The sequence below is a fragment of the Melospiza melodia genome, chromosome 18 (genome assembly GCF_035770615.1).
Source record: "Melospiza melodia melodia isolate bMelMel2 chromosome 18, bMelMel2.pri, whole genome shotgun sequence".
Lineage (NCBI taxonomy): Eukaryota > Metazoa > Chordata > Aves > Passeriformes > Passerellidae > Melospiza > Melospiza melodia.
Window position 1 is genome coordinate 8,778,382 of NC_086211.1, and position 24,649 is coordinate 8,803,030.

The window sequence follows — 24,649 nt, forward strand, 5'->3', positions numbered from 1 at the left end:
GAGTTGCCTTAAAACAGTCTTCTCCAACTGCTCTTTAAAAGGATTTGCATGTTTGCTGCTGTGCCAGGGTAACTTTCAGAAAGTCTGATAAAAGGGCAAAGGAAACAGGAAAGGCTGGGAAATCAAACACAAGCAGAACAAATAAGTTACCCCTGAAGCGTGCACATAGGTCAAGACTGATGCTAGAACAGGGCTGAAAAGAGGCTGCACTTTGCAGAGCAGGCTGCTGAGCTGAGGTCTCAGGGACACTCACCGTTTTGGCTTTGTTCAGGTTGGACACCTGGATGTAGCCCCTGTCATGCCAGCGAAGGTACAGCGAGTACACTGGGAAGCAGAGCCACAGGTAAATGCAAGGGATCCACACCAGGACTGTGTTCTGAAAGCACGGGGTGAAGTCTGGATCTTCTGTGTGCCATGTCAGATTCCAATCCTGGGGCAAGAAAACAGGCTCAGTTACAGAAAAAGCCGACACTGAACTTCAGTATTTGACAATCAGAAACAGGGACTCAGCATAAAGAATCCACAACAACAAGGCATAGAACCAAGTAAAAGGCTCACCCTTGTAGCTTGTTTCCTCCTCAATAAGAAGAGGATGGAAATTGACATAATACAATGTTTTCTTACTTCTCTCAACATAATTTTCAAGCCCAAGGTAAATCACCATACAATCAAACCAAAACTGATGCTCACAGTAATAAAACCATGACATTTTAATTACTGGCACAAGGACTATTCACAATGACAGACTATTTAGTAGTAACATGAGCTTTCATACCATATTTAAGATTGTTCTAAGTTAGGAAAATCTCTTGCAGCAAATTTTACCTTTAAGTCATTGACTTTGCTGAAAACTTACCACATGCAACACTTTCTCTCAAGTGCTGTAGATTTTTGACTCTCCAACAGAATAATGCAATGCACAACATTGCAGCTGTAGATGGACTGCAATAGTCAACAGCCAAAGCATTGCTCCCAGGCTTCTGTTTAAAAGTCACTGAGCCAAGAGCAGCAGTCCCATGCCCAAAGGCTTGTTGACTGTAGTGTTAACTTTTCAGTGGCAAAGCATTTTTTCAGGCAGTTGCACAGCTTACACTACACAAAACACCAGTACCACTACTGGGACATGTCAGTAATCCCACTCCTTTATAAAAGCCTGAGCTGGCCACTGAAACAGGTGCCATCATCCATATTTTATAGATGAGGAAACAGACCCAAAAGGAGCTGTAGTGCCTGTTCCCTCTATTCCAACATCAAAGCTGAAAGCAGATCCAACTGCCCAAATCACCACACTTTGATCCTTGTTTGTCCCCATGTTCCACTGAATAAACAGCTTCAAACACAATTACAAAGAGAACATAGATCTAAAGAGGGATATAAGATACATTTTCTTTTCCCATTTCCCTCAATTTCTATCAGAATCTAGGACCTGATACAACAGACAGCATACACAGGACACTCAGTGTTATTTTTCTCCTCTGATTTCACAGCACTCTAAAAATCCTCTGCACTATGTATCATTTTTAATTTTTCATATTTAGAAAATCTCTGAGGCAATTCCAGGGCATTAACACTGGCAGAACACAAGAATGCCCAGTTATGTTTGACTGTGCCTGTGGAGGGGTCACAAGCTGTTCGTGACAAGGCAGTGGCTGTGAGATCTGTGGCCAGCCACAGCTTACTGAGTTTCCTGACTGCTTAACTCATCAGGCATTTCAGCTGAGTCATCCTTACGTTTAGCCACCACACAAATGCTTTTGGCTTTCTAAGTCTCAGCAGCACTACTCCAGCACAACAGCCAAGAAAGGCTCTTGACTCTGCAGAACAGTTTACAATTCACAAATTAAGATAGTTATAAGATTATACAAGTAAACCAACCAGATGCAATCAGCTTTACAAGAACAAACAAAAGCACTGACATCTTTTTATGGAATAAACTTCAGGAGATCTACACACCCTTTAGAAAGCTGTTAACTTCTTTCTCCCTGTATGTAAATGCTTTCTATAAAATTAATCTGGCAAATACCAGCAAGGTCAGGGCAGGTAACACATGTCACTGCCACGTGGCAAAATAAGAGCAAGAAGTGCTGTATGCATGACTGCTATGCACACTGGCTGGAGGATATTCTAAAAACATGCAACCTTCCATTTGACTTTCATTTTACAAGTTATCATCTGGAGGTGTTTGTTTCCCCATAAAAGGCAAGAGTGTACAATGCAATGGTATTTCAGTGTTCAGAACAGAAAGATGGGACAAGTGGGCAATTTTGGGCAAGACTACTGCTAGAATTTAACAGCAACATCAGTTCTCTCTTTCATATGTTTCCAGGATTTCATCCAGAAGCTGTTGCTGTCAAGTAGGAACATGCTCAGCTTTAAAAACATTTATCTGTACAGAAGAAATGGCAACACACAGGTGAGATGCAGAAGCCACTTCCATTTTACATTCATTTCAGGTGGCAAAAGGCAAGGAACACGTGAAGAGAGACACAGCAGCATTTTCCTGCTGATCCCCTCAGCTGTGTAGCACAGACAGGAGCAGAGGGGCAGACCCACCCTTGCTCTGGGCACCCCATGGGCTCACAGGGCCACCTGTGAGGGGTCACAGCTCCCACAGTGACAGCAGCCACGGGAGGGTCCCCATTAACCCCAGCCCAGAGGCACTGGGGCACTGCAGGGACACACTGAGCAGGGACACACCGAGCAGGGACACACCGAGCAGGGACACACTGCAGTGACAGGCTCAGCAGGGACACACCGAGCAGGGACACACTGAGCAGGGACACACCGAGCAGGGACACACTGCAGTGACAGGCTCAGCAGGGACACACCGAGCAGGCAGATGTCTGCAGGACACAGCAGCAGCAGCCCTCAGCCTGAACCCAGCTGGGATCACCATCAAGAGGAACCCAATCCATTACAAAAGGATGGGTTCTACATGGAGGACACCACAGCCTCAGGAGGTTCCACTGCAGCTGGAAAACGTGTCACTCTCATCATGAAACCAGCATGCATTCACATTCAGATGATAGGTTCAGTTACACAAGTCCAGACTAGTTGTGCCAGTGGAAAGTACATGCTTCTCCTTTGCTTTACATAAACCCAGATTCAGTTTTGGCTTTTTCCATCACAAACAAAATGCAGAAACACTCACTGAAGCAGACCTTTGTATTTAACAGACATTCATTAGCAAACTAATGACTTTTTTTCTGAGTCAAGTTTTAGAAACACTGTTTAGCAAGTTGTTCTAAAACAATGAAATTACTCCATTTTTCTCAGCTCAAAGATTAACCATTTTCATTCTGACCCATCAGTTAATTCTTCTGCTTTGCAAAGTCACATCAAATAGCAGAGATATAACTACTGAAAGCCTACATAAACTAGCAGCCTTCTGCCATAGAGGAAGAGAAGGAAAAAACAAGGTAAAGTCTACAGCTATTAGACTGTATCATCTGGAAGCAGCCTTATTTTAAGCTGTGACTGCAGGAACCCACTGGAGAAGAATCATCCTGATCCTTGCTCCTTTCTTACTAGATGTTGGGAGAGATACACTGTTGGCTTAGTGTAAGTGCAGTCCAGAAGAACCATAACTCAGATGTTAAATTGTTTCAGGTTCGTTTTTCTTTTATTTTCAAAAATTCCTTAACAATTTCAAAGTTTCCCAGAACAGCAGATGGGTATTTTTAATTTTACCTGACCTATTTCTCAGTTTTCATTTCTATCATCAGCACTATGGTCCAAAATTCCAGTCCACAGTTCTAGTCCCCTGTAGCATTTTTTCTCTCATGGCACAGAAAGCTTCCTATCACATCTGAAATGAAACCCTCTGTCTACAAGAAGGGCACAAAAATGCTTGGCATTCCCCGGAATCAAACTGATCCATTCACAGGTAAACCACTTACGTAACAGTGCATAAAACCTAGGAAAATTAAGAGCTATACTAACTCCTGTCTAAAATTTCAGGAACAGGCAAGATAAAAGCATTGGCAGTAGAACTGTAAGACAAGGTTGCAACACAAAAGGCCAGTTATTGTGCCTTTGCTGGGGCAGAACACACACCAAGGATAGTTGCATGCCTCCTGGATGGCTAATCTGAGGAATATCAGTATTTGGGGCTCTGGCTGCCTCTCCTGGCAGCAGGAAAGGCTGGAAAATGAACAGCCAGGGGTTGCTTGTTCTCACACCAATAATCCCACTTGACCCACAGCACATTTCAGAATTCTCACTGGCAGAAATGGAGAGACCCAAATTGTTTGGTTTCATGCCTGCTGTGTGCAAGTGTGCTAGAGATGCAGGCTGCCAGCCACAGTGTTAAATCCACCTGCATGGACCAAATTGTGACTGAAAAGTGACTTAGAACATTAGCACACAGCTATGTAAAAAATGAAATTACAAAACCACACTGGAATCTTAACATCATGGTAAACACTTACTCCCTCAAATGAAGCTTGACACTGACACTGTGTACCCACTTCTTCAATATCACCCACAGAAGAACCACTTCCCTTGTAATACCAAGATAAAGTTTCTCAATCTTATCTCCCCAACAATAAAAAAGACTTTCTGTTTAATGCAATGTTTACATTTAGCTGACTGAAAGTAATTAGCTCTCTCACGCACTATCACTGTAATTGCAGCTGACAACTTTCATTATAATAGGATCATCACTTTCCCACTGAAACTGGAAGTCTTACAATCTGCCAGCTCTAGATATAGGATTGAAAAATGTCCCAGTGTAGCACCTATAAAACCATGAGCTGACTGAACCCCTCTCTCTCTTAGTGTAGGCTAAAAGGCAGTGGCCTCATGGCACCTATCTAGGACAGCAAATTTCCTGCCTCTCCCCAGACAGGAGATTTGGCAGATCTGGCTCAGCCTTCATCTTCAGAGAGGCTGCATCAGTGCACAAGGGGGAGGGGGTAAGGGAAGTGCAGAACAGGACCTCTCTCTTTTAGGCTGCTTTAAAGGAGCCCTGACCTTGCTTTAAAAAAGTCCCTGATACCTGATATGCCATCTTTGTTCTGCCATTCATGTTTTGGAGTCAGATCTGAAACCTGTGCTGAGGCTCAGGTTTAGAATGGAGCCTAAACAATCACAATGATCATGGCACAATCCTCACCAGCATCAGACCTGCTCTGCTGTGCTCAGCCCACATCACGGGGAATGACAAGCTGGTAAGACGAGCAACAGATATTTGTACAAGAAAAGTACTCCAGAATCCCTGCAAAAGTTTTCCAGCCCAGCTTCCCAAAATACCATGTGCAGACTGAGACCTCAGAAAAGGGAAGACACCATGCCTCTCCTTCACTTCAAATTCTGAGACCTAAGCTTATTCTTGAAGTATCTTAATGTTGTCAAAGACAAGATTGTTAGAGCAAGAGGTGGAAAAGTTACAAAATATAATAATCATATAATAAACAAGGGTCCTAAATTTTTTTTATCATGTATATAAAGAATATTAGGGGGGGAACACCAGTGTTTCCAGTGACAAGAAAATGCCCTTAATTTTTCATAATGTTTTCTATTAGAAATGGTTTTAGCAAGTTATAAATGGTATTAATGGTTTAAGTTCTCAACAGTAATTACTTACATAATGCAGATTTGACTTGTTAACACAGACAAGAAAAAGCCTCTATCTTCCAATAACTGGTCCTGAAGTTAAATCAGGTGTCTGTACCTCTTTGCCCCAAACCCCCACATGCGTATCTCCTAATATTTACAAAAAGTTTAGATCCTTTATTATAGAAAGCACTGAATCAGCTAGAACTGTGTTAAATTCCAAGGAGAAAAAGCATATTTTGCTTTTTTATTCCCTTTAGCCTAAAATAAGAGGCAGGTGCTAACAAATTGCCAAAGAAAGAAGTGCCTGCAGCTGTGGCATTTACAGGAGCTGAGTTTGTAACCTAAGAAGCTAAAAGCCACCAAACTATGGCTATTTTTTTGTGTCAGAGAAACATATAACAGATTATATTAGAACTTGCAAAATTAAAATTTAGCCTCTGTCTACAGACACTCCATTTCCATACCCTGCCATATCTGCAAGTCCCACGACAAAACATTTGGCCACTTGACAACAAAATATTTACCACTTCTAGTTTCAGAACTTAAGGATGGTTTTTACCTTTCTGCAAAGTTTTTCACTGAAATCACTGTTACCTAAAAGGATACAAGAAAAAGATTCCTGCTCTCATCTCCTTCTTGCACCAAACACAGCAACTTCTGCTCAATAATGCAACAGCCTGTACCTTGAGTTCAGACCACTGAGAAGTCTGAACACACCTGGGAAATAATCCTACCAAGGGACTAAGGTAACAGCTGAAGTTGGGATAAACTGTATGTGAAGGCAGCACAGGTGCAAAGAGTGAGAAAACAGTAATGCAAGGAATTCTGACTCTATTAAAAGTAAAGGTCAGTACCCGGCAGGAGGCTTTTTAGAGATGTGACCCAGAGTGACTCCAGCCAACCCCAGCTGACCTTCACTCGCTCCCAGTATAGCTCAGTGTTCAAGGTAAACTGCATTGTGATTGCATGAAATGGCACAAGTTACTCAGGCATTTTGCCACCTTTTTTGCCTTTTTTAACTTTTCTGAGCAATTCTGAACTGCCAGCTGTAGAATGGCAGGTGATCTGTTCAGAAAATCCCCATCAACAACAGATTATCAGGCTTAATTTCCCTGGTTTTCCCTTAAATTGATCTATTCTGGATCAAGGGATATCTTGAAATAAATCTAAATCTAAGTTTAATTTTTCTATGCACATTTAAATTTTCTATGCACGTTTCTATGCACCCTTGTTCATAAATGGAAGAAAGCTGACAAACAACCCTCTGGCTTTCATTGCTAAAAAACGCAACAGCCAAGGCATGAGAATCATGCAATCTGCTGTTAATCACAATAAAGCACCATTTGGTGTAAAGGCTTCCTTGTTTATCACTCTGCTCCTCCTCTGTTCCAAATGCTGTGCACATATGACCTTCCTGTGTCAGTGACTATGAGCATTTTGTGACCTGCACACTCTTCAGCAGAGACTAAACTCATGGCTTTTACCAGGCTCACCCAGGACCCTCCCACAGCACCTCCAAGTCCCTCCCCAGCTTGCCACAAACACAGAAGAGCACTAAAGACATATCGCAGAGAAAGAGCTGCAGGGCTCCGAGAGCTGTGCCAATTTACTGCCTATCTGATGTGTGACAGCCACAGATCTTCAGAACTTCACGAAATTGCTCCTTACATAAGAAGACTGGTTTTTCTTCAGAAGACTGGTTTTTCTTCAGAAGTCTATTTTGGTAAAACTACCAGTGTCTTCATAAATAACATAAGCACAGCAGCTGTTTGTGTCACACAGTATCGCTTCACAAATGTCAGTTTATAACCGCAATGCATTAAAGAATATTAATACTTTTTTTTTCTTAATAAAATTCTATCGAGCTACATTATGGATCTCTCCCACTACAACAAGGTCAACCAAATACAAAACCTCTTTGACAAACACTAAGAAAACACTTTTATTTAGGCAGACAAACACGCCCAAAAGCCTCAGCCAGAACTCTGCACAATGGCAAAGGAAGCAAAGCCCAACCCCTCCCAGCTGGTCCCTAGATTTTGTGTATGAGGCTCTGCCTCACCTTCACTCACCCAGTCTGTTCTTCTGTAGTTTGTTTTCACACAAAAAGAGCTAAATCTGACACAGTGTATGGATACCACTTCTTTACTAACAGTGAAGAAGCTTCATAAAAGCTTCTGAACAAACAGGGAAGAAACAGGCCAGGGTTTACAGCTTGAATCATTATAGGATTTTCAAAACAAAACAGAGAATCTCTAAACTTGCTTTTCTCCTAGGAGTGAATGTAATGACTCACTTTCAATCATTTCTCAACAACAAAAAGCCCAACTAAAAAACTGGAAAAAAATTCTGCTAAATTTCCATTGAAATAAAGAACTTCTATTGAAATTAACTTAAAAAAACAAAGTGTCTGCCTGTGAACAACACGATAGGAACTTATATTTATACAAACCATTTATGTCACATTCCCCTAAGTATTAACAAGAAACTCGAAATTTTCAGATGCATATTTCACACTTCTTTTTCATAAAACCCTACTGTGAGTTTTGAAATCTCAAAGTATCACATAAACTGTTAACCTCTTCCTTTAGCAATTTCAAACATGAAAAGACTTCTCTAAGCATGATACCACAGAGTTTACAAGCTCTGAAAAAAAATGAAACCAAGGTTTTATTCAAAGAAAAAATAGATTATTTCAAAATGCACATGCACTGAGACTATGCATGTGCTGCTCTCTCCAGACAGGCAGGTCAGGAGGCCAGCGTGTACAGTGAGTTCTACATCTGCTGGGACATTTATCCTGCTTACCTGGAACCAGTGCTCCTCACCCTGCTTCACCTCTGCCTCTCTGTGTGCTGCTATTGAAACAAGGCAGGCTGTGCTCAGACAGCACTGATATTCTAGCCAAAGCTATCTCAGTGTGTCAGGTCACAAAGTTTTACAGCTTGAACGGGCCCTTAAATTCACTGAACTGGAATGCTAGTAGTGCACTACTTTTTTCAAGCTTTTATTGTCATCAACAACTATCAGTAAACAGTAACTTCATCTTGCAAGCTGTACCTTTCTTTATATTATGGATGGAATATTCGTTCCAAGACACTCAGTGATGGTAGAGCAAGCAAGGATTAACTGTACTTGTCCAAAAAGGGAGTCTAAAGGAAGCAAGATGCAGTAAAGTTCTGTAAGAGAACTATATACAGTAAAATCTGATAGCACAGTTAACACACTGAGTAGTATGGGAATCCTTAAATTCAGAAGGCTTTGGGAAAGTTGTAAAAGGTAGGTCTTAGAAACAGTAGAATTGCAATTAGAGCTAAGCAGTAGCTTCACGATTTGTTAGTACCCACCCTTCCCAACAGGAATCCCAGGACAACTTGTTGCTGTGCTGCAATAAGTAGGGCCACAGAGGTGAGACAGTGAGAAAGGAAAGGAAAAAACATCATGAAGATGGCAGTCTTCCTTGGGTTCCTGACCTTGCAGAGTAAGTATTAAATAAAACCAATCTGTTTAATTCTCAGACAAGAACTTTCAACAATAACATTCCTTGGGCGTGCAAACAAGAAAAATCCTGGCCAGCAAAGCCTAAGAAGATTAGCACACAGTTTTAAGGGTTCATTAGGTCCTTTCAGCCACAGTCTCCCCCACAATTTAAAACTGACCTGCCCATAACTCAGGATCACCTTTGACAGAAAACGCATCATCTCCTTGAAGCCGAGTTTGCCAGAAATCCCTCAGCTCCACTACAAGGCTCCAGGACCAAAACAGCTGATGCAGCCACCACAAGAATGCAATAACATGTGCCACTGTGTATCCAGCTATCATCCAGCTCTGAGAAGCACAGGAGTGCTGTTCAGAAGCCAGGAAGAACAGCAGCCCAACCACAGGACATACCTAAAAGCCCACTAAACTCTGCATATACTTAGACAATTTCTGAAAATCCACTACAGCTTCAGCTTTAAAGAGCAGCAATAATGGAAATGTCAGAAAAAGCAGCAGCCAGAGTAGCCAAAGGCACCCAAACTGGCATTTCTACTCTCCCCTACTGGGAATGATGCAACAAAGAGGAAACAGAGTGTTACTTGTGAAGACAAGGTCAGCATGAAGGAAGTTTTTTCCAGGCATATCTAACCCTCACTCAAATGCACAATTATTCTTCTGCAGGATCAGAAGAGCCCAGAAATCAAACAACCACAGGATCTTTAGCTGCAAGAAATGAAAGGCAGACTCCATATGATTTGGAGAAGGATGTCAAATCCCAAACACTGCGAATCAATGCAATTAGTGGGAAAAAATGTATGGAGTAGTTTTTTACAAAAATACCAGAAATGGCTATTATAAACATGAGAACAGTTTTAGTAATAAAAGAATCTGCTGTGAAAAATCCTATATAAACTGGTTGCTTCCAACTTCCTATGTGTGGCACAACTTCTCTTGTGCCTACCTGATGTTACAATTTCACAGCTCAAAGAATGAGCGGGCAGCTCTTTGTCACAATCCTACTATTCTCTCCAGTCAGTTTCTCCGTAAACTCATTCTGAAACATGCATTCCCCTAAGCCCTTCAAATGAAAAGTCTCATTCTAGGGAAGAGAAAAAAAATATGTATAATGACAGTTCATAATTAAGGCAGTTCTGAGAAACCTGAGAAACAGCAGAAAAGAGATATTAGTATAAGCAATATAAAAGCAAGTTAGCAGTCACTTCTGATCAGCTGAAAAAAACTAATTGTCTTAGTCTTGATTTTAACATGATGATTTTAACATGATGATAACTACTCAGTAATATCCTAATTGTTCTTGAGATAAATAGTACAATGGTATTTATTGAGACATCTGATTCTGTTTTATTTTTTCACTACTAAGGCAGCTCATTAGCTCAAAACTATTTGGCAAACATGTGATGAATACACAAGTAGTTCTCTTCTTATGTTGACTTCAGTAGCTCTCACTCCAGATTTATTTTCCTAACTTCCAGCTCTTCCCTTCCTCCACGCAACCTCCTTCTACACGCAACCAGTTTGCTCCTGAGATGAATTTTCCCTCCGGTGCTGCTCCAGGACCGGCGTGTCCTCGCACAGGAACCCGAGTCTCAGCCGAGCGAGAAGCACCGCACCGTGCCCGCACCGCTCACCTGTGCCCAGGTCACGCACAGCACAGCACAGCACCTGCGCTCACCACTCTTCGCTAAGGAAGAGCCAAAATACTGCTGTAAAAGGTGCGATAGAGCTGCTGGAAGCGCTGCTCCGTGCCTCGTCCAGCCGCTCTCGAGTGCGGGCAGCCGTCAGACACCGTTATTGTTGTTACCCGCACGCCCCGAGGAACGCAGCGAGCGGCGAATGCGTGGGCAGAGCCCTGTCCCGGCACTCGGAGCTCGTTCCCAGCGCCGGGCAGGCACCCCCTGGCCAGTTCCCCTCCAAGCATCCCCCTGCCGGAAGCCCCGCACACGAGGCGCGCCCGCTCCGCGACCCGGCCGTGGGGACACCGCGCCCAGGCGGAGACCACGAGCGGCCGGCACAGCACGGCCCAGCCCGGCCCGGCCCCGCCGGCCCGCGGCCGCTCCGCGCCGGAGCTCACACCCCGCACGGCCGGGGCGCACCGCAGCACCCGCGCTCTGCCGGAGAGCGCCTGCACCGCCGGCTCCCGCTCCCCTCTGCCGGGCGCAGCCCCTCGGGCTCCGTCACCACCCAAGCCCCACCCGGCTCCCCGCCATCCCTCCGTGCAGACACCGGCAGCCGCCGAGCCGAGCCGCACCCGGCCCCATGGCGCCGCTCACCCAGAAGGGCTCGGAAGCGTCCGCGCTGCAGAAGCTCTCGATCCCCATGGAGCGCGGCGAAGTGACCGCACGCTGCCGCGGCAGAGCTTTCCCGTCCTCAGCTCTCCGGCCGAGCGGCGGCGGGCGGGGCTGGGCCGGCAGCGGCAGCTCGGGGCCCTGATTGGCTCCGCGTCACGGGGATGCCGAGCCCCGGCCGCCGCCGCCCGCGCTGCGCGGCCCCGCCTGGGCGGGCAGGGCCGGCCCGTCAGCGCCGCGTGCGGCACCGCGGGTGCGCCCGCAACGCCGGCCTGGGCGCGGCCCGCGGGGCCACCAACGCCTCCGCATCGGGGCGGGCGGCGGGCCCAGGAGCCTCGGCCGGAGCGCGACGCGTGCCTTTGTACAGCGCAGAAATGCCCCGCGCCCCCGGCAGCGTAGCCGGGGCGGAATCGCTGCCCCCGGAGCCCCGCGGGCGCGCCCGCCTGCCCGGCTCTGCTGCCCCAGCAGCCTCCAGGGCCCTGCGCCTCGCACCCGCACCTGCCCGCCGGGCTGGGCCGGAGCCAGCGATGGGCATGACGGTATCGCCTTCTCCGAGGCGCTGCTCCGGCCCCTGGGAACAGAGTCCCCACGTGTTCCCCGGGGAGAGGCACCGCAGTGCCCCGCTGGCACCCAGGCCCCGCAGGATCCTAGGGGAAGGCCCCAGGGAAAGCCTAAGCTCACCTTCAGATAGTTGACTTCTCAGCGTGAACCAGCTGTACTGGTTTCAGTGTCCTTGACTAGTTCAAGTTGACTAGCACGAACAGAACCAAAACAACTTCGTCCACAACCAGGTTTGCATCAAAATATGCAGTAGCTGAGCTGACTGCACAGCCATGTGGTTGCATTGGGTTGTCTCTCACGGTGTCTTTACATCCTATTTAAAATGCACCAGTTAAATCCGCAGTCAGCTCGCCTGACTACTGTACCAGAATAGCCCAGCTAGAGTATGGTGGTACATATGTAGGAATGGCATTACATGCTGCAGGAAATAGCAGGGCGGTTACATAGTACCCTACAGTAATATCTGAAATCTTTAATCACACAAACCTCAATTTTAAATGTTCTTGTCCATCCAGAGCAATCATGGTAACAGACAAAATTGTTAAAAAGAGACAGGTCTTGTTTGTTTAATGTGTAACTTGAAAGCAAGAATCGCACACACAAAAAATATATCACAGACTGCTTCTTTATTCACCTGCCCTTGCAGAGCTGCAGTTTCAGAGCTGTGCTAGTGGTGGCCAGATTGTCCATCTGGCTGCAATATTTCTGCTCTGTCCCCCTGGATCCTGCATTCTCAGGGTGTCAGGTGGAAGAGCAGCAGCAGCTGAGTCCAGCCCGCCCAGCTCCCGTCTGCGCTGATGAGCGGAGCAGAATCTTCACAGAAAGATCAAACCACACACATTGGGTGTCAGAAGTCCTAGGAGTTTGTCAGTTTAACCCATACCTTAATTCATATAATGTTAAAATCTTTATAGCATTGCAAGAGAACAGCTAAATGTTCAAGTATGATTCCCTTTATTTTTATATCCAAAAGTAAATAAGCATGAAGTAAGGAGTGTCTAGAAAGATACATTTTTTACCCACATGTTTACTGTAAGCTAAAAAACTAACAAAATTTAAGTTTCACATTCCAAATACTTTTCTTTCAGTCCCAGACTGTCCCAATGTCACAATTGCCATGCTTCATGTCAATGATGTTTCTCCTCAAAAAATTATTCTTGGATTTCCACATCAAACTAGTTCTCTTCTAATTAATTTTATTTCCTTGTAAACCAAAACATGATCAAAATACAGAGTAAATAATTAATGTGAGAGGAAGCCAAAGAGTTCAGGAAAAAAATGTAACAGAATATTTTCTGTGGAGGAGAAAAACTAGAGCTGACACAAGGCCAAACTTGCAGAAATACAGAATCAAATCTCAGAGTACCAGAAAGTCACTGAACATAGATTTCACAAACCATTGTTGTAAACAGTATCTTTTAACACACAGATTAATACAACAAATAGAAACTGAAATCTTGTCTAAAAGGGAGATTCCCTTGTAAGCAGAAAAAAGAACTACACAAAATTCTATATTATTTTTTTGGTAGAATACAAATTGAAGCAGCACACAAAACTGAAGCAGTGTGGAAAACTGCAAGAACTTATCAACGAGAAATCAGGTGTGATGGAAAAGTGACTCATAAAGTAATGGAGAAGTTTGGAAGGATGCAGAGAAACATGTTTAGACTGAAAATGCCGTAACATTAAACATAAGCAGCTGTTTGTCCCTGGAGTCGCCCTGGGGATCCGGGCAGCGGGCTCAGGGTGGCCATGGGGCAAGCACTGCTCTGACTCACTGTCGGCGACTGCTGGGCTAAGGAAACACAATGACTTCACCACCACTTCTGATTTTCCTAAATTTTATTTATTGACCTCTACCAGAGAGGCTTTGGAAGACTGTCATATAAATATTTGCTTTGAGAGGAAATGTAAAACCAAACAAAACAAAACAATCCTAACAAACTCCCCAACTCCCAGACATAAGCCTTGTCTTAGCCTTTACTGCCTAAGACAACTCACATTTTCCTTCAAGCCCCGGCAGACAATAGCAAATCCAGTTTGTTCACCCACCCCGGCTGCATTTCCTTTGGGAAATGCTTCATGCATTGACAGAATAAACACTCTTGACTCATCCCAGCAACACGGAGCACGCACACAAGCCTCCAGTCACGCCAGGGATCCTCAGGCTTGCAAAACACCCCGTATACAGTTACATTTTGGCAAGTCCTTCTCATTAGAAGCTCAGCTTTGGCGAGTCTTTTTAATCAACAGTACATCTGTCAGGGCCTCCGTGCAGAACTCCCCCGCTGCACACATGGAAGAAATTCTCGCTCATTTTCCATGCTTCCTTCCCCGATTTTTGCCAACCTCTGAAATTACAGAAGGAGAAAGCGTGGCACCCCTGACACTGCGCCCAGCTGACGGAGCTGGACAGCAGGAGACACCGAGCGGTAGCTCCACGGACAGCACGGAGGCGCTGCTGATGCTGGTTATTCTATCCCGGCACGACCCGGCCCGGGGGCCGCTGGCAGCAGAGGGATCCCCCGGGGCTCCGCTCCCTGAGCGGCCGGACGGGAGCTGCGCTGTCCCCTGAGGGAGCTCCCGGCCCCGCTCTGTTCCCTCAGGACGCTCCCACCACTCGGCCCCGCTCTGTCCCCTCAGGGAGCTCCTGCCCGGCCCCGCTCTGTCCCCTCAGTGATCTCTCGGCCCCGCTCTGTTCCCTCAGGACGCTCCCACCACTCGGCCCCGCTCTGTCCCCTCAGGGAGCTCCTGCCCGGCCCCGCTCTGTTCCCTCAGGGAGCTCCTGCCCGGCCCCGCTCCGTCCCCTCAGTGATCTCTCGGCCCCGCGCAGCTCCCTCAGGGAGCTCCCGCCGCCCGGCTCCGCGCCTGCGCAGTGCGCACGGCGCCATTCGGGTACCGGCGGCCATGGCGACGGTGGCGGAGCTCAAAGCAGGTCGGGGCCGGGGCCGGGGATGTCTCGGGCTGCCGGGAGGGCAGGAGCGTGGAGCGGCCTTTCGCGGCCACCCGGATGGGTCTCAGAGCTGCCGCGGGCGCTCATGGGGCCCCCGTCCCTTGGCACTGCCCCCCCGTCATGTACTGCGGGCTGTATATTTCCGTATATTTCAGTATTGGTGCAGTAACATCCTGTTTCTTAAGTTGCCAGAATGTATGCTTGCGACTAAAAAAATAAAAAATTGTATTTGTGACTTTTCTGAAGGCTGAGTTTTATCTGGGACGTGCCTGGCTGGTGGGTCCTGGCACGTGCACAGGTGGCGATACCTTATCGCTGTGGCGCTGGCACACGCCAGAGCTCCGTTTGTATCGGGGCTAATTAATGCTGCTGCTGCTCCTGGAATGCGTTCGGCTTTAAATTAACGCGCCTTTTTATGGTGGTAGTTCTAAAGGACACACTGGAAAAAAGAGGAGCTCTTGCCCAAATCAAAGCGAGGATCAGAGCTGAGGTGTTCAATGCCCTGGATGACCAGAGCGAGCCGCGGCCCACGCTGTCCCGGGAGAACCTGCTGATCAATGAGCTCATTCGGGAATACCTGGAGTACAACAAGTATAAATACTCAGCATCTGTTCTGATGGCAGGTATTGGCCATGAATTTGTCTTATCGCTGTAATAATAATCAGTGATTGTTTAGTTAAATAATTCCATTGATATTATGGAGTCAGTAAGTGTGACAAGCTGCATAATCTTGTCTTGGGAATTAACGGGGTACAAACAACCTCTCCACAGCTCTACTTGCAGCATTTAGCCAAATCACTCCATTCGTTTTCAAGAAAACGTACTCTCTTCTCCTTTACACTTGAGGTAAATTGTTTGGCACAGTAGTTGATGCAAAGGCAAGAAAACTTGATAACAGCCTGCAAACTCAAATTTCTTGACATGCCTGAGAGTAGTAGTTTAGAGAAAGAGTTGTTTGCCTGATGAATTTATCTTTATACTGTAAAACTTCTTTAATATTTTTCTTACATTCTTTAAGAGTGAAGATAAAAACTGTAATGTGCTATTGTAAATTATACCTGTATGAATCACTAATGCTTAAGTGAGTTCCCTGAATTACAATACACTGTTACTTATTAATAGTCTAAAAGGGAGGTATGTGCTCTCATGATCTTTTGAAGTCTTCTATTAATTTGTGACATTTTTCTTACCGGTCTTAAGATCCAGGGATTTTGTTTTCCAGAATCCGGCCAGCCTGAAGTGCCCTTGGATAGACAGTTTCTTACCAAAGAGCTGAATATAGTTGAAGATGCAAGCGGAAAATCAGTGTAAGGAGGAATTTTGGAATCACAGTATATTCTGTATGCCACTATATTTTTCTCTTTAGTGTAATTATAAAACACATATAGATGTTCTCAGTAATTAAAATGTGGCTGCTCCCACGTATGTTCTCAAATGCTGGATTTAGCTTCAGGATGCCAAACATGGGGCTGTGTTCAGGCATACTCCAAACTAACACTGCATTCTGCCAACACTGTGGCGTTCCCCAGAGTGCCCTTGTGCACCAAAACACAACTCTCTTACCAGTACAGTCTACAGAAAGCAGATCTGCTCTTTGCATATCTGTGAGTTGCTGTGTGGAGCAATAGAAAGATCAGATATAAAATCAGAGTGCTGCAATAAAACTGCATTAATGACCTGAGGCAGGTTCAGACACGTTCAGCACCCTCTGTGCTTGTGCTGTCTGAACCTGTCAGTGCTTAGGAAGAGCCAGGTTTGAGATGTGCCATGGTGGACTGGCCCACCAAAGTCTGATCTGTTGTGAGTGTGTGGATCCTTCTGATGCATGGGTGAGAGTGTGCATCTGTGCTGAACACACTCCAGTTCTTCACCTGCCAGGGGAGCTGAAGTTCAGTGGGGAGTGTCTCTTAGTCTGAGCTTTTTAGGGCAGTGTTGGTGCTCAAGAGGAGCTTAGGTCTGTGCTTATTTACGTAATGGTACTTGGATGGGTTTTAAGTCATTAAAGACATAGGTACATATTTTAGAAGTAAATATTAAGATCTAAGAAGTCCTGGGGGAAGGGTGTATTTTTAATGCTCAGTATTTCATAGACTTTAGAGACTACTTTTGAATTTCTCCCTTAAGCAGACCTCTCCTGTATGGAATTCTCTCTCATTTCTTACATGCTGGTAAAGAAGAAAGTACCCAGAATATCCTTCCAAAAGCATCCTTGCTGAATTATCCAAAGCAGAACCTTGGCAAACCACTTGCTGAGAGAAATCAAAAAGGTGTGTGCATTGTTATTTTTGCAGAACTTTTATCTGTGACCAGATTTCCTAGAGCATGGATATGTCTATAATAGCATAACCATGCAGCTGGACACTGTGTGCCTCCTCCTCTGTGCAAGGAGTGCTTTCATCTGACACCAAATGCCTTTTCCCTAAAAGTTCAGCTGGCCAAATTGTGCTCCCTTATATTATTATAAACTTGAAAAGGGTCAGCTAGAGACAGTTTCACTATACTGGGAATTCAGCACAATATTTTAACCTAAATTCTCAATAAAATATATTTAAAAATGGGCATATCTCTGTTTCTTATCTGGTCTAACCCAATTTCTATAGAAAGTTCTTAACTCTTCAGCTGTCAGTTCTTTACATGGGCATAAACCTTTTCTGAGAACATAATTCAGATCCTATTTGCCACAAAGGTTAAGCCCAAAGTTCATTGCTCTACAGTAAACACTGCTAAATCTTACTTGCCTTTTCTGGTCTGCTTTTGGACTGCTTACAATGAATACCACCCAAGCTAGAGAATGAAAAAGTTCATTGGCCCAGCTTTTTCCTTCAAAGAGACTGCTGGGCATATTGCTTCATTTTTTACTGTGCAGATTTATTACTCTCCTGTTAATACTGTGAACTGTCTGGTTTGTATCCAAAAATTTCAAAAGTATGAAGCCTGAGATCTTACTGACATCTAAAAAGGGTGAGAAGTACTAACAGTTTTTAAACAGTTAATTCATTGAGACAATGATGTTTTTCTTCTGCCAGAAGAGGGGGCTGAAGAAACAAAATTTCCATAGCAAAACTACTATAAATTACCTCTGTTAGAAAACAATTATCCTATCAGAAATTCTTCATTTTTAAAACAAACTGAGTGTATAGGAGAATTGTTTTTAAAGTAACTTTTGTTTCTGCTGACTCTGCAGGGTCACCCTGCCCTGTTGACTCCAATATAACTTCACGTGGAGATTTAATTGGTTACTGTTAGTTACAGAACTCAGGATCAATCATGAGACACAACAGCACATTGCTTTTTTAGAACTAAGCAAAAACTTACATTTTTAAGGCTTTGAACCTTTAAGTAAATACATTCTGAAATTACTATCTGCATGTGTTTGAGGAGTATGTTAGTAGAGACCTAAAGGCATTGGGTTTAAAATACTAATTATCCTACTCTTCATTAGGCTGCATATTCAGGTAATCAAGTCTATTCATAAACTCATCCTGCCAAGTCTCTTATTTAACATCTAACTTGCTTTTCACTTTAGAAATTACCTTGTTTATTTAGATGTATGAGTATCCCAGCAGACTGGGGATCCTGAGAAAAGGTGTGAAATACAGTGTTTATCTCCTACAGCTGCATGGAAACATTAATCTGTAAAATTTCCTACATCCCCTATAATGATATTGTGCATCCAAGTTGGTAATAGAAGATAACAGGCATTGGAGCTTCAGATCATGAGAGTATTTTTGTCTGTGTTTCATTTTCAGACAGAATTCCAGAACCAGGAAGGATGGCTGGCACGAGCATCGAAGAGCCTCTTATTTTACAAAGTATAAAGAGATGATATCTTTCATTTTCTAATTTCTCATTTCAAGGTCTGTCAGATTTAATTTAGGACATTCTTCATTTAATACATTTCTCCAATAAATCCAGTGGGACCATTTTAGCTTGTACCATCTACTCATGAGACAGGATGACAAGGTCATGCTTACTGTCAATTTAAAAATGTTAGCAAAGCTCTCTTTCCCCAGTGCTGATAGAAGGAAGACTGTATAGGAACTCACATTAGTGAATCCTGTGTCCAGAATTGCACCTGAATATACTGAGTTTATCCAATAAATTTTTATATAATAACTTATAATTCTTACATTTATATCTTTGTGTGTTTTTCCTGTGTTTCTGAATAAAATTTTTCAGTTTTATTCTGTGTGGTATTTTGAGAGTGTTCAAACTAAACATTTTAATCATTCTTTTTAAAAAGAAGCTGCAACTTTCAGATAAGTAAGGGAAAAGAAATTCTAATAGAAGAATTGAAGGGATTTAGAGGGATAGTTGTTTTTAGTTCTCCAGAAATGGGGACTATATTTATCTTCATTCCAGCAAACAAACAAGGGTAAGCTTTTTCCATCTGGAGTTGCTATAAATTGTGCAGTGTAACACTGGGTATATGGGAGGCGAAGGAACTTCTGGGGTTTTTTCCCAAACAGCATGAAACTCTAAGTTGGGCAAAGCTAAAAATAAAGTTGATAGTAGATAACTGATTCCCAGAACTCTTTTTTAGCTGAGATATTTACATGTTTTGAAATGGTAATTTATTTTAAAAGCCAAACTTGCAGGGATACATAAAAAAATAACATCTATTTTTTTCTCTTCTCATTTTACCAAAATGCATAAATTTTAAATATATCCAGTGGTACTGAGAGGAGTTTTGTATAAATAAATCTCTAGAGTCAGGTCCTTAGAAACCTTTGTTGTTAGATAAATGGTACTGTGGAGGGGGGAAGAGAACCTGCAGTTTGTGAAGGACCCCAAGTTGTGAATTTCACACTGTGAAATTTTGCCTTTATCTTGATTTGAGCCAGTTAGCATTGCAGGGCTACTTTTTATTTCTCCCAGCAGCCCGTACTCTGATGTGGGATTGCAGAGGCTGCAGTTCCATCTGAAGCCTCAGCAGTGAGCTCATCTCCTCCGTGTGACTGGCAGTGCTGGCAGCTCCTCCTTGGCTGATGTGTGTGTCTCAGGAGTGCTGCCAGGAGGGGAGGACGCGTGTTTGCAAATAAACCTCAATCAAATCCATCCGTGAGTCCCCTGCAGCAGTGGCAGTGACCACTGGATCAGGCAAGGCAATCTCTGTGTGCTCTGTGCTCACACCTCTGTCACCTTCAGCTGCTGGGCTGAAGAGCCATCCCTGAATTTTTCATTTGATTTTCTGGAAGTTCAGTGCTAGACCTGTGTTTTCCATGAAACAGTGGATCAAATTGTTATGTGTATTTGGATTCTGAATTGTCTTTTCAAGGACAAAGAAAGGCTCTGAAAACACAAAAGCTCAATCCTTCTATGCAACTGTTTCAGTGTAAGCAAAGCCACTGCTACTGCTTTCTGTCTTCCCACCATAGATCATTCAGATGCTGCCCAGGTGCCATGGAGGTCCCTGGGAAATTCATTTTTGGTGATAGAAATTTAAAAAAATTGCCCAGGCTGAAGAAGACAAAAGGATATTTGGTACCTGCCCTTTCCCAGGCACACAGCTCAGCAGGCTCCTCTCTCTCTCCACAGTCAGGAAAGCAGAGGCTGCTACAAAGGCATCCTTCACTGAGCTTTGAGGTAAAGATGTATGTCTGAAATCAGAGATAAAATGCATTTGAAACAAAGGGAATCCTTGGACTGTTTTCTCTGGGGATTCACCCATTGTACAGACACTGTTGGACACTAGGTGAATTTGGTCTGTTTGCTCTGGGTGTAACTTGAATTTCATCTAATTCTCCAATATCCTCACAGCCCACATCTGGGGGTTAGAAACAATCTCTTGTTTCAAAGTATAATCATTGTACAAGCAAACTAAAGGCAAATTAAAATATATTTCCAGTGATGTTTATTTACAACAAAGCTTTGAAATATGTCTATGAAAGTATACTGGTCTAATAATATTATTAATCATCTAGCATTTATCTTGTCAGTACATGAAATATGAGAGTATCTTTCAAGACGCTGACATACAGCAAATCCTCTAAATGTCACACTGCCTGCCTTGTTACTGGGTGAAGAGGAATTGCAAATCTTTCCCACATGGATGCACTTAGCATTCCTTAAACTTTTAAGGTGAGATCAATATTTAGATCAAAATATTTCGCAGGCCTAGAGTCACAGGTTCAGGTTTTAGAAGAAATTGCCACCTAGGTGAGCATACACAAAAATTATTTTGTTAACTTCAGAAGTTGCATAATTGCAGCCTGGGATGTCTTGTATTAACTGCCCTTATTCTTTCTGCTGACAACAGAAAATAAAAAAAAAATACAAGCATAAAGAAGTTTAGGGTCTTTAAACAGCAAAATGCATTTGTGAGTTTTGTTGGAGATTGAACATTAACCAAGAGCATTATGGAGGGAATGCCATTAAAAGAGGCTGTTTGTTGTCTCAGCACATTATCACAAGTGAAGGTGACAAGGAGCCAGTGAAGTCTGGTGTGGATATCAGATCTGGAAAGCATTTTGGAAGAACTTAACCTACAAGTTTTAAAAATAAAAAATTCTTCAAGACCAAATTTTTGCTCTCCCCTCAAAGGAGAGCAAATTGTGTCTCTTGACTGCAGGGCAGCCGTACTGTTTGAGAGGTTTTAGTTTCTGTCCTGCACAGAGGAGATTTTTTGAAGCTTTATCAGCTCCCCCTGAGGAGTCAGTTACATTTTCCTTCCTGAGCACCCCCATGTCAGGCTCCCAATCTCGGTGTCACTGGATCAGTTTTCCGGAGGACTGATTAGCCCTGGGTAATCACCTTTAGGAAAAGAAACCCCAAAAGCTTTGTTCACTCTTGCAAACACACCCTTTCAGCAGCAGCTGATTCTGACCTGCTCTGTGCACCTCACACACTTCACCTGACACCTGCAGCAGCGAGAAGCACAAACACCAAGCAGCTGGTGAGTGCTTTCCCTCATCAGGCTGTTCTCAAGATTGATTGTCCTGGCTTGGACACAGACTGTCCCTCCTGCTGCAAGGGCACAGCTTGACACAGGGGATAATCCACCAGTACAATTACCTGTTCTAATTACATTTGTCATCTTGGAGAAACATAGTTGGTAAAACTTGAGTAAAAACATTTTTAAACAAAACAAAAATTGCTTACCTGATGCTTTATTTAACAAACTAACATCACTATCTGTGCTTTTCTTTTTTCCCCTCTCTTGTGTTCAGGTTACATCATGGTAAGGCAGCTAAAAGTTCACTTCTTTCCTTCTTGGGTCCTCTTTTCCCCAAGTACAATATTTACAGTGCAAATTCAGTAAGGAGATGTTTAAGGGTAGGCTTCTTAATGCTTTATTTCTTTCTAGAAAAGTAATTAAAACAAATAAATAAACAAATCAAGGGGGTTTAAACAAAGCTTATTTTCTTGTAACAAACTCATCATCCTCTGGAAATCCACAGTTTTCATTTAGAGGCAAGTTTGGTTTAAAGCAAACACCACAACTTTCAGGAACCCCCAGGCAGGCTGTCAGATTAGTATATTCTTACATTAGCTTTTAAGTGAAGGGTGGAAGCCATGCTTATACTCATCAATTCCTACCCCACATGGCTTGGGAGTGAAACTCTTTCAGTCCCAGCAGTAAGCAGTAATATTTTTTTGGACTTTCCAGCTCCGTTTAATGTCACATCATATATCACCCTCCAGCAGTGCTGCTGTTAAACTCCCTCCTCGGGCAACAAGCCTGCATGTGCAGGGGTTTGCAGAGCAGCCAGAATAATTTCCACTCCTTTTTAAGCTACTATTATAATGTGTCTGCTTTTGTGAAACAGCTGCATGTGTTTAAAAGGAACTTCTTAGAATAACTTTGATGAATGTTAAAATGATCATACTTTTCAGAGGATTCCCTTGCATTTCATTGTATTTCTAATTAAAAGCTAAGTTTGCAATCAAGAAACTGCAGGGGAAAAAGTAAGATGGGGGAACTACCCTGCCCTGTGAGGAACATTCATTTGGCTAACAAGGACAAGTTTCTTGGATTTATGTGGTGGTGATCATTTCCCTGGCTTTGCTCCAACAAAGTCACACATGCAGAGGTCTGATATGGCGCTGCTGGGTCCTGGAAGGCTCTGCCTGGCTCCGTGGCAGCCCCACACCTCTGCAGACACCAACCCTTCCTCTGGCAGGACAGTCTGTGACCTCTGGGACTGTGTCACTGCCCTGGCAAATCTGGTCTTCTCCAGCTGAGGCCCAAACTTGACCCTGCATCTGATATTTCTGAAATGTTGCAGAGCAGAAACCCCAGGGCTCTTTCCCTCTCTCCTCTTTGCCCAGATTTTTTCACCACTTGCCAGAACTAGAAGGGGCTACAGGTCTATCCCACCTGCAAGTTCCTGACCCAGTGACAGCAGAGGGTTTCAGCCCAGCCTCCCCTCAGAGGTATTTTTTAAGATGATGAGACCAATATGAGCCCCATCCATCTTCCCCAGGAGGGTTTATTTTCCAGAGAAGACAGAGCTGTTGATGTTAAGAGAAATAATTTCACTCAGGCCTGTGCTCTGATCCTTTGGGTATACACCATATTTAGTCTGTTGCTGAGAGGGGGTTGTTTCGGTATTTTGTATTTGGCACGTCCATGGGAATTCCTAGAGGATCCTAGCTTTCCCTTTTTGGGATATCTCCATCCACAGGTCCTACTGCACAAGGCTGTTGGCTACTAGGGGAGGAAGGAGGGGGGACAGCTGGGACTGCAGGTTTGAGGGGTGTGAGGAAGGTTTGATGAGGACCAGAGCAGTCCCTAAGCCCTGCAGCTCTGGCTCCCAGCTGCCTGTCCTGCTCTCGCTGCCAGCACACGGTGCTGCTCCCTGTTCTGTGTGTGCCCCCCCAGCTCTCCACCACTTCTCTTCTACATTTACGGGCACAGGGAGGTATTTCTAGGTATTTCTTAAATTTGAACAAGTACTTACAATTCTTTCTCAAGAACTGAGCTGCACACTGGAAAGAAACTTTGGCAAATCTGCTGGGAAGGTGGCAAACAACCCTCTCGTTTCCCAGGGGCAAAGGAGGCTTAAACCAGCCCCAGGCTCCAAATGTCACATAAACACAGAGAGACCCAGAGCCACAGTCCTGCTGTGTTAGGAATAGCCCTCTTTGCCCAAGCAACCCCTGAACTCAGAGACTTAGCTCCAACAAAATGCACTGACAGTGGGTAGGAACATCCTGTGCCACACAGGCCATGACCTGTCCTTTGCCCTTCTAGGCACAGGGCCATGAGGGGCAGGGATACTGCCAAGGCAGGAAGGAGTTAAAGGTCCATCTGCTTTGTCAAACAGCAGGGAAAAGGGTGAAACCCTGAACTTGTGATTTAGGGGCACCCCTTTCATACATCTTTTTGAAAGCCAGAACCAGCTTGCTTCCCTAAAAAGTAGCTTGGGGCAGGGGCCACAGCCCAGGGTTAGGCCCCGAGCTCCTTGGCTCAGGCTGTGCTTTTCAAGCCAGGTACCAAAAGGATTTTCCAGCAGGACGTGGTTTCCAGGGCCCCTCCCCACTAACAAGATTCTCCTCCTCTATATAGGGAGGCTGCAAAGGCAGCAAGGACTGGGCTGTCCCGGCTGGTGGCTGTGTCTGCAACTCACTCTGCTCCCCCCATTGGACACCTGTGAGTACCAGGGGGGCCAGGTCCCTGCTGGGGACAGGGCTGGGGGCTCACACGCTTTGGGAGGGGGACTCTGCCAAGTTAACTCTTACTCTGCTCTGCAAACACATCCAGAGCCCTAACCTGGGCATGGGAACAGACCTCTCAGATGTGCTCGGGCGATTCGTCCTGGGTTGTGTTACTGCTTGGGTTCTGCTT

The 24,649-nt window shown here is 44.5% G+C and overlaps 3 protein-coding genes across 9 annotated transcripts in view; 2 read left to right on the top strand and 1 right to left on the bottom strand.

The window, feature by feature from the left end:
- Nucleotides 1–11,460, bottom strand: part of LOC134426715 (multidrug resistance-associated protein 1) — a 46,046-nt gene extending 34,586 nt beyond the window's left edge. For all 3 annotated transcript variants that reach the window (XM_063171943.1, XM_063171942.1, XM_063171944.1), the window contains exons 1-2: nucleotides 11,331–11,460; nucleotides 254–430 (exon numbers count right to left, since the gene is read on the bottom strand). In XM_063171943.1, coding sequence (XP_063028013.1) covers nucleotides 254–430; nucleotides 11,331–11,378 — 225 coding nt within the window. In that variant the 5' untranslated portion in view covers nucleotides 11,379–11,460. The remainder of the gene's footprint in view (nucleotides 1–253; nucleotides 431–11,330) is intronic.
- A 3,330-nt stretch (nucleotides 11,461–14,790) lies between these two features.
- On the top strand, nucleotides 14,791–19,043 carry CEP20 (centrosomal protein 20). 3 transcript variants are annotated; one of them, XM_063171945.1, is made up of 5 exons: nucleotides 14,791–14,841; nucleotides 15,285–15,482; nucleotides 16,082–16,166; nucleotides 16,984–17,126; nucleotides 18,609–19,043. In XM_063171945.1, the coding sequence occupies exons 1-5, from the start codon at nucleotides 14,814–14,816 to the stop codon at nucleotides 18,683–18,685; spliced, it is 531 nt and encodes a 176-aa protein (XP_063028015.1). In that variant the 5' UTR covers nucleotides 14,791–14,813; the 3' UTR covers nucleotides 18,686–19,043. The 3 variants fall into 3 exon arrangements, with proteins under 3 accessions (XP_063028015.1, XP_063028016.1, XP_063028018.1); XM_063171946.1 differs by having other exon boundaries at nucleotides 16,987–17,126; XM_063171948.1 differs by lacking the exons at nucleotides 16,984–17,126; nucleotides 18,609–19,043 and having other exon boundaries at nucleotides 16,082–16,170.
- Nucleotides 19,044–24,302: 5,259 nt separating this feature from the next.
- MYH11 (myosin heavy chain 11) overlaps nucleotides 24,303–24,649 on the top strand; it is a 54,474-nt gene continuing 54,127 nt past the window's right edge. For all 3 annotated transcript variants that reach the window (XM_063171949.1, XM_063171950.1, XM_063171951.1), the window contains exon 1: nucleotides 24,303–24,454. The gene's annotated coding sequence lies outside the window, so the exon portion shown is untranslated. The remainder of the gene's footprint in view (nucleotides 24,455–24,649) is intronic.

What these genes read in the sequence shown, in the direction of transcription:
- CEP20 (XM_063171945.1), top strand. Translation starts at nt 14,814, where the DNA reads ATGGCGACGGTGGCGGAGCTCAAAGCAG. An exon ending in GGTGGCGGAGCTCAAAGCAG is followed by an intron (nt 14,842 to 15,284) that starts GTCGGGGCCGGG and finishes TTATGGTGGTAG; the next exon opens with TTCTAAAGGACACACTGGAA. An exon ending in TGCTGAGAGAAATCAAAAAG is followed by an intron (nt 17,127 to 18,608) that starts GTGTGTGCATTG and finishes TTTCATTTTCAG; the next exon opens with ACAGAATTCCAGAACCAGGA.